Source organism: Brienomyrus brachyistius, chromosome 23 (genome assembly GCF_023856365.1).
Source record: "Brienomyrus brachyistius isolate T26 chromosome 23, BBRACH_0.4, whole genome shotgun sequence".
Taxonomy (NCBI): domain Eukaryota; kingdom Metazoa; phylum Chordata; class Actinopteri; order Osteoglossiformes; family Mormyridae; genus Brienomyrus; species Brienomyrus brachyistius.
Genome location: NC_064555.1, coordinates 2,296,757 through 2,306,142, shown reverse-complemented (window position 1 = coordinate 2,306,142; position 9,386 = coordinate 2,296,757). Strand labels below are relative to the sequence as shown.

General features: G+C 42.2%; 1 protein-coding gene across 1 annotated transcript; it reads right to left on the bottom strand.

Annotated features, from left to right (window-relative positions):
* Positions 1-2,350: 2,350 nt before the first annotated feature.
* Positions 2,351-8,907, bottom strand: LOC125719383 (sorting nexin-10A-like). The gene is given in 9 exon segments (XM_048994093.1): positions 2,351-2,976; positions 3,645-3,793; positions 3,795-3,858; positions 5,177-5,223; positions 5,225-5,276; positions 5,467-5,567; positions 5,913-5,999; positions 6,440-6,481; positions 8,627-8,907. Coding segments are annotated over 8 exon segments (615 nt in total). The 5' UTR covers positions 6,467-6,481; positions 8,627-8,907; the 3' UTR covers positions 2,351-2,888.
* Positions 8,908-9,386: the final 479 nt, after the last annotated feature.

The window sequence follows — 9,386 nt, the reverse complement described above, 5'->3', positions numbered from 1 at the left end:
TTTTGCCTGTAAGCCATAAAATGCAATGTTACAGTATATTACACAAATCCAGGGAAAACACAATTGTGGGATGTAACTAGAGAACTTATTTAATACTAAAGTAAATATCTATCTGATTAAGTATGTAAACATACATATTCTGAATTAGGTTACTGATCAAATGACGTGTCATCAAGTCAAACCTGCAAAGAAACCAGCTTTTGACAGTCAGCGTGTGATTTGCGTCCTATTATACTAAATCCCAGGTTTGGAAACAAAGATGGCGAGTGAAATAGATGCGCAATATCACTTTCATCACAACCCAAGTCTGATGCTTAGCCCACAGCAGCTGGTTTGCCACTGGTGTTCCCGCCCGTCCTCCTTAGACAAACCCCACACTTGTACCCTTAGTTTTTAGTCCAAGTCTGGATCATCAGCCACCTGGTGCCAACGTTAGCATCTAGGCTACCCTAGCCTTCCGCTACCACAATGCCAAAAACGTTGTATAATATTGCGACCAAATATATTTTTGTTAAATGCATATGCAATTCAGTTTAAATTTATACTTAATTACTGTATAAATAGTGATAGGTACACTCATGATGTAGGTAATAAGTGCTGTTTCCAAGTTGCTGTTCATCGTCATCATTTCTTTTGTTTTTAATTTATTACAAAGCTACAGCAGGAAACAACTGCAAATTCCAGAATTAGCCTAATAAACCCCAGTTGTCCTGAAAATTCAACTCATTTTCGTGGTCCTATTAGTATTTATTTGAGCAGACCAGCAAAGGGAAAATTAACATGATATTTCGCACACCTTGAACCGTTACAATTGCTTTGGACCAGTGATATAGAACTTAAATGTGCTGCATCTCTCCGGGAAGACAGAATTCCGATCTTCATTATTAAAGCTGTAAAATAGACACATTAATATTTATATTTGCAATTATCATTATTGTAGGTGAAGTAGCCTATGAGAACATTCCGTTATTTTCAGACACCTTAGGTAAATTAAGATTTAAACTTTTAGTTATCCTTTTAAATTGCGCATTAACAACGCACTGCTTCAAACAATTAAGTATTTGTCTTTTTATATATCTTTTATTCAGAAGATTACGAATCCCTGCAGACAGTTATTAATGGAAGCTTATTAGGATTGCTGCACTTATCTGGAAAACATTACGCTGAATGATTTGTACTAATCCGTGTTTCAGTCTTTCACATTATTTCATAAATATATCACACGCACTGCTGTTTTTTTCGTAGAATTTCTCGCAGCAGGCACAATTTAAGTACAAAAATTAGACAGCACGTCTGATTATGCAAGAACATCATACATATTCAAAATGGGACAAGAGTGAACTGCCAAGACCATTCATTCCCCTAATGCCCAACACAATCTCGATAAATTGGACTAATTAAACTGGTCATTTGACTACAGGAAGTCGACGAAGGGAGATGATTTGCTACATAAAAATATTTACATTAACATTTTATTCACTTAGCAACTTCTCCTCCAGAAAGTTACGCCCTTAAAAAAAATAAATAAAACGGCGTCGAATTGCCCATAAGAGCCTCTTCGTTTATTAATCTGACGCACAACTCAAAAGTCTGTTTTGCTTAATATCACTCGCCATTAACTTTATGTAGCTCACCAAACTAGTTTATTTTGTAATTAACAGGGCGATCGAAGCGGCCCTTTTAATGAGGCGTATAGCGCGGAATTTGAGATTATTGAGAATCGCCGAATTCGCTTCGACCAGGCTTTTACCAAGAATAGTAATTAGTTTCATTGCATTCGTAATTCTCAGGGAAATGGTTTTATGAGCGTGATCGTCTTTACTTACGACCAAGACTCCTTTTATAAGTGCACTCTTAAGTACGGACGAGACTAAACACCGGGGAAAAGGGGAGAAAGCATGACAGATTACGGCGTGTCCAAACTGGCTGATACTAGCAATTACCTTACTGGCGGAAGGATATTGAAGCGAAATCATCTTCTCGGTATAAGTAACTAGCGCTCAAGAGTTTCCACACGCTCCAAACGTTCGTTGTAATTATTTTAATCACTATTCGCGCTGCTGAAGGCAGCATTAACTTCGTCAACCTCGGTGACCTATAAGAGACGCGTTGCGATTGAAATTGCGATCGGGACAGTTATAATGGAGAAAATCGGGCTCATTAAATTTAAATTGGAATTTCTACATAGCCAACCGAAGAGTGAAGTAAACTTTCGGCCGACAACAAATATTACCGACAATGGCGTTTGTTAACCTGGTATTATGCATGTTAATCCGTATTGTCACATTGGAAGATGGAGACTATCTACAGCATTTTATCTAACTCGTTAAAGCAGCCATTACCAGTAAACTTTCTTTCAGAAACATTTATTTTTCCATTACCGCAGTTAAACACATACTGAAAGGTTATTTAAAAAGTCAAAATGCAGTGGATGCAGCACATTTTTAAACGTCAACCTCCATCTAAGAATTCAAAGTCTGGTGGACCGATGGTTCCCCCCCCTCAAAGAAAAACATAAAAAGTCACTTCAACTTACTCCACACTTTTGTAAAAAGTAAATATTACAAAGCATTCACAGAAGTCTTCTTAAAACCTGCAACAATGCCTACGCTTCACTGAAATATCTACAATCAACTTGATAAAACAAGCCTAAAAATGTTGGAAACACTGAACGATTAAAAAGGACACTTTCACACAAGGCGAGACGTGTAAAAAAAACTGCCTAGACACACAGTATAGGGACGGAAACCAGAGCAAATCTTGGTGAACATTAGGGCGAAACTCCAGAACCCTAGATCAGAAGGTCGGATCAGCACAGCTGGTGCTTCTTCACCAGCACAGGGTGGAGGTGACAGGGAACCACAGAGCACTCCCTGTCTGGGGGGGCCTCAGCTAGGGGGGCTGTCATCCTGGGGCATCTCGTTCCCTTCGGGCGTGCCAGGGTCGCTGCTGGTCCCAGTGCACGAAGATGAAGTGCTGGTGGAGGAGAGCCAGGCAGAGTCATCCCAAAATGCAAACAGCCTTATTTATCCAGTGGCCTCTTTCACAAAGCAGGCTTTTGCTTAGCCTGGATAACTTGTTGGATTTAAGGTAGTCTGGCCCGATGGAAAGTAAGGTAGTCTGGCTCGATTGAAAAATAGACTATCGGGCCAGACTACCTTAAATCCAACAAGTTATGCAGCTAAGCAAGAAATTCCTGCTTCAGGAAACAGGCCCTAGGTGTTCTGAATAAGCTTTAGGCTAAAGCAGCTCCAGGAGATCCAGCACCCTACAGAGCTTATGTACAGCCCTAAATTAACACACCTGATGCAGATAATCATGCATGTTAACATTCTGGCTTAAATACTGAGATGCCATTAAAGGGCTTGATTATGTGCATCAGTGGACAGGTCCATGAAATTCACATTAATTTTAGCAGATGCCCCCCCCCCTCCACCCCACAAAGTCATGTACCATTTAGAATTGGGATCAGACAGTCCCTGGAGGAATTGGGAGTTAAGGGCTTTGCTCAAGGGTATAACAGTGAAATCACTCAGCCATTCATGGGATGTGAACCGGCGACGTTCCGATCACAGTGTCCCACATCAACCCTGGAAGTTGAAGCACACCGCTTGCTGACCGCACACTGAGCGGCGCCCGAGTACCTATCAAGGTCCAAGGCGAAGCAGACGGTGTCTGGAGGGCAGAGGTCTTCCTCAGAAGGGAAACGGCTCTGCGGCCCACAGCGCTGGATGGCTTCGGCCACCGAGTAGCGCGTCAGCCCCGAAGCGCAGGCCTCGATCTTAGACACGCTTGAGCTCGGACTGCAGGAAGAGGTGCAGGCAGCTGTCGGACAGCAGCAGAGGGATCTCCACGAGCCTGTGGAGAAGGGGTGGTGAAAGGAAGAGTAGGCAGTCAGCCGTAATTCACCAGGAGGTAGTACTGAGCGCTGGGATCCCTGAGGCAGAGACATAAAGCACAACACACACCCACAGTAACAGAGCAAAAAGCTTGAGAGCAATGCTCAAGTGGTAGAGCTCACACGTAATGGACCCGCAAGCAGCAGAAGGAATTACGAGTACAGTTCCTTTTCTAAGCAGAAATTTGCCTGGCGAAAAGGTTAAAACGAGCACTGAATAAAACCCAGCCACTCATTCCTGTAAATTTACTGCTACGTAAACAAAAAGCCGCGGCAGGTTTTGCTCACCTCTAACAGGATGTAACAGAGCGTTTGCGTACCAGCAACCCTCGACTCAAATCGTGGCAGTTAATGCGATTTACGTTACTGCCGGTCACGCGTGGAAATCGATCTGTCGCAGCATCTGAGGCTGCCTACGGTGGCTGGCGGTGCTACAACGTCTACATACAGCAAACCAATACACCAAAACTTTTGAGCAAAAGCAAAATTTTGATTCAAGGCTGCTATTCAAAAGATTATCGTACATGTTTTCCAAGAGCTTGCTGGGAAATGTGCTTCACTTCCATGTCACCAAAACCGCATCGCCTGGTTGTGCATGATCTGGCAGGACGCCTCAGATGCTCTGAGGGGAGGGTGTGCACCCCCCCCCCCCCCCCCCCCCCCCCCACAACACGCACATACCCACATACACTTAGTCACACTTTAATGTGCCTAAACCCCACATACTAAAACCCCAGGACATCAACAATAGAAACTACGTCACCCACAACTAGCAGATGTAGTCCAACTTTGAAATCAGCAGCAGATCAGCTTGAGCAATGGTCACGTGTCCTGGAAAACTGGAAGTGTGTCAACCGATTTTCCAGCCATGGAAAACACACGGAAATTCAGAGGAAAAACTAAAATATCCCTGGAAAATCTTGTGCTGTCCTGGAAAATATTTCCACAAATGAATAATATTGCCAGGACACTTTTCCCCCTCAATTTCCATGCATTTTTCATGGCTGGAAAATTGTCTGACTAACTTCCAGGCTTTCCAGAGTGAGTGGGAACCCCTGCTGAGGGTAGCTGATGCATTCAAAGTATGAGTAAAAGCAAGAACTTCATCTGATTAGCAACACAAATGAGCTGAATTCGTTTGAACCAAAAGGAACCATCCCAGCAACAGCCACTAGGTGGGCATTTGCGTAACGGTTTTGTATCGCTAGTGCAGTGAATCTCCAAAAAGCAGGCGCCCTTCATTTCTGAATGCCTGGTGGGGAAAATACACAGACTCACTCTTCCAGGAACTGTTGTAGCTTCTTCATCCTCTTGTTGATATGGAAAACTGTTGCTCTGACTGAAGAAGGGGTTCCGGGGAGGAAGTTTAGGTAGCTCTCTGAGGCATGTGAGCAAGAGATGATCCCTAGTCAGACTTTTCTCCATATCTTTAAGATATAATGTGTCCCAGCAAACCGCTAATCTCGCTCATTTTGCAATGCCAGAGATAAGCCATGACAGCAATAAACGTACTCAATAAGGACCGAGCCCCCCTACCCCCACCAAGGGTGAGACTGGTTTTCACCTACATGAGAAATGTATTATCCTGGAGTCTCTGCCGGAGCCACAAAAACTCACGGTATCTTCGTCTCACACATGAGATCTTCCTCCTGAAGCACATGCTGTTGGTCTGGAGAAAAGGAATTCTTATTTAGCCATTTAACATTCCTCTTGGGGGTGAAGAATCATCTCCCATCCCATTGTGGGCCTAGTGCAGGGCTATTCGAATCACGGTCCTCAAGTCCAAACCATACCGATCTGCCAGCCTTCCTTTACCTAGGAACCAGGTGTGAAGCCTCTGGCCAATCAGAATCAGTAATTATTAAACTACATGGGAGAACTGAAAACAAGGCCTGGATTTTGGAATCGAGGTCTGGATTTGAAGAGCCCGGTTCCAGTGTTTTACCCATCATGACTGAGTGAGAACATAATAATTACAACATGCAATGTGCTCTTGCTGGACTATCATACTCACATGTAAACAGATTTCATAATCCAGGTGCGTATGCCAGTAATCATCCTTCTGTATCCTAGGATCTCTGACCCAAACGCTCACAAACTCCTGGAAAAGCAGAAGAACCTGCCCGTCTTGCACAAATTCGACACTCAAACAGGACACATTTGTAGAGCCAGTCAGCAAGGTTATTCGGTCGAAGGTACTTTGTAAAACTTCCAGTGCGAGTCAAGAAGGCAACAGCATGAGAAATACTCTGTTCAAGTACACGCCTGAGAGACACTTAATGAGGACTTAATTTGTGAGGCACTCTGTGGATGGAATGCCAGCCTTACTAAACACCCGGGCCGCTCCCCTGGGCTTTAGCGAATGAGCAAACTGGAATAACTTAATTAGCCTCTCTGTCAGCTACTGTTATAGTAGCCTAGATATTAAGTTCCACTGTTGAAACGCAGTGAAAGATGTTCTCCTTCACAGAAGACAGAGACTCCGTGGTGTTTATGACATTTACTGTAAAGAGACCCAGGATATTGTTGCAGAAGACTGACCTCTTTTTTCGTTAGACCGTCGTCCATCTAATCAATTCCGACCTGTAAAAACAAACACTGGGATCAGGCTGTATGTCGTACATGCACTCAAAATACGCAACGAAACAAACTCAACCCCAAGTTCAGGGTTACAATCAGTGTGCCATCTAACTTGCTACAAATTTGATGCTGGTAGAAATGATAAACAAAATCAAGTCATCGTCATCTGGGTGTGCTTCATGCAAGTCTTTTCCTTGTCTGTAATATTCAAAGTGTATAACTGACAAATGCCCAGCTTACCAGAAGTCCATTTAGTTAAAATCTGACAGAAATAACCACAGACTGGCTCAACGCAAAGCTTCGCTTCCCAATTTCAGAATTTGATACTCTGACTTTTTGCTAGAAACCAATAGCTGCAATTCTGCAAAGCTTTTGGTGAGTTTTTCGCGATGCGGCTAACATGCCAACTCCATCACAGACGTTACAGAAGACCGTTCAGTTAAACTCTGAGCACTAAACAGATACGCTATTGTTACACGATTACATTAATCCATATGGTATAAAACACCCATTCACAGCATTACACCATGAATGCTAGGCAGCAGGTGCTTCCTAACTGAATGAGGGAGCAGGCAAGTAAACCCACTGAAACATGCCTTCCTAATTATTTAAGATGCATGTCCACCCAAATTCCCACACCACAACAAACAGAACATCTCAGGGGTTCTTGGACCATTACAGACCAAACGTTTTGCTCAGTCTGATCTGCAGAAGTCATATAGGTCAAAGCTACAGCACTGAGTAATAAAACAACTGAAGTCAATTGCCAAAGATAGTCACGACACTGACTTCACAGTCAGTCAGCTTCATTGGGCAACACTGGAGAGTCTGTGACTCATTGAGAGAATTGCCCGAAGTACACTGCATCTGTTCTGGGAAGCTCCTAGAACTCTCACATATGAAAATACGTTATTGTCTCTACAGAGATTCAGATGCACACAGCTGCAAGTCGGCATATTATTTCAGTGCTGCTGAAGTTATTAAAGACCACAAGAGCAGCCAAGAAAACAATCCACGTCAGTTACGCTACTGCTTGGGTGACAAAGGCCCCGTCAGATTAAGCGCAATGTCAAGCACGTAGGAAGGAGACCATCGTAAGAAAAACACAAAGTCAATGAAAAATGTCAATGCAAAAAAAAAAATAAAGAAAAAAAAATCAATGGTAGATATTGCTATTTTTAAACAAATTACTCATCCGCTCCACAGAAGGTATTGACACACAACACCGAAGTTGTACTACACAAAGCATTCTTCAGAGAGATTGGAGGACCTCCGCGCAAATGAATCAAACAAGCACGGGCCACAAAACATTCGTTTCTGGGATTTCTCTTCGCTACACGTTAGTAGAATTACTGTATTAAACTGTTCCATAGGACTTTCCTCCAGATTTCCTTTTCATCACTAATAGATGAAAAGAACTACTAGTCGGATCGTGTTGTGTTTCCTTAAAGTCCACTGGTTTACTGTAAATTTGTATAACCCCGGGCAACTAAACTATTTTAATTCATGACAATGGTGAAGCGCACGCATACAGCATGGATGAATACACTAGTGTGACTTTAGTACAAAATACCGAAACATAGTATATTTATAGTACAGGATACTTTCACCAAAACAATCAAAATACAATCATCTTTTTTTTTTTTATTGAACCAGCTCCATAATTATGAGAAAAACGACCAGCACACCCTTTTATCTGCGGCTTGGTACAGGTGAAGCTACATTTGATCATCGTACGTCGGTCTGCAGCAAACATGGCCCACCTTTCCGTTCCATTCGCAAAGCGTCAACAGCAGAACTACCACCATTGTTCGTAACCAACAACTTACCTTATTTTATTTTGCGTTAAATTGTAATATGTAAATCGGCCGCGTCCTACGGATGCTGAATAATGCTACCGCACTCAAGTGTTACAGGTGAGAGTTGCAGCCAGACCATAGTGAGAAATTTGCCTGTTAAATGCTGCAGCACATCTAAAAAAATAAATAAATCACAGTTGTACGCGTGGCTATTCAATCTGGTATTAGTAGTCTATTAAAACAACAAAGTTAAAGTATTAAACAGGTGAATTTGAACAAACTTTTATTCAAACGTTTTAGTAAATTAGAAAATACTTCCTAGTAGTGGGTTAATATTGGTAAGCTCTACCTGCAAAATTGCGTTGTAAACGAGCAGCCGAGAAATGCCGGAAAATACTGCCTCTCCTGTCTTATAGTTACTCTTCGGATATAGACGTGAAGATCAACGAAAAAAATGGTCTTACTCGGTTCCTCTACGATCCACAAAGCTTAAAAGCTCAACGAAACAGTTTAAAGGAATCTGAGAAAACCTGGCATAAAATAATTTTTCAATGTGATAAATATCGCAAACTTTTCTAGACCATACTACAACCGGGCTATTTATCCATGCCAGTTTGTTGGAAAGCCAACTTCCACGCTCCGCCCCCCCACCTACCCTGTTTATTATCCCACTTATGGGCGTGGTTTAGTAAGGACCTAGCGTCCTATACCAATAATATGTCAGATATGAGTCCAGATTGTTTTTTGTAGTATATTTTGTGATCTAAATGATGATCTTTTAGTGGCAGTGCCACATTATAAGTTGAGACAACTCAGGACTATATAAGCTTTCGTATCTTCGAAGACAAGACAGACAGCCGGGGGCAAGCTGGGGCTTCAGAAGCACGTGCTATTATACATAATTTAAACATTTACTATTTAAAATTCAGTATAATTGCATGTACATTTGCAATACGTAGTTTCTTTTATTAGGCACTAGGATGCCGCCAATTCGACCAGGGACAAATCAATAAGGCAATGCCGCAAATAATTAAAAGCACTGGATCTACTTGAAATTCAAGTTATTAGCTTACTTGCTGGGAATCATATCACATATTCACTGAAGAAAA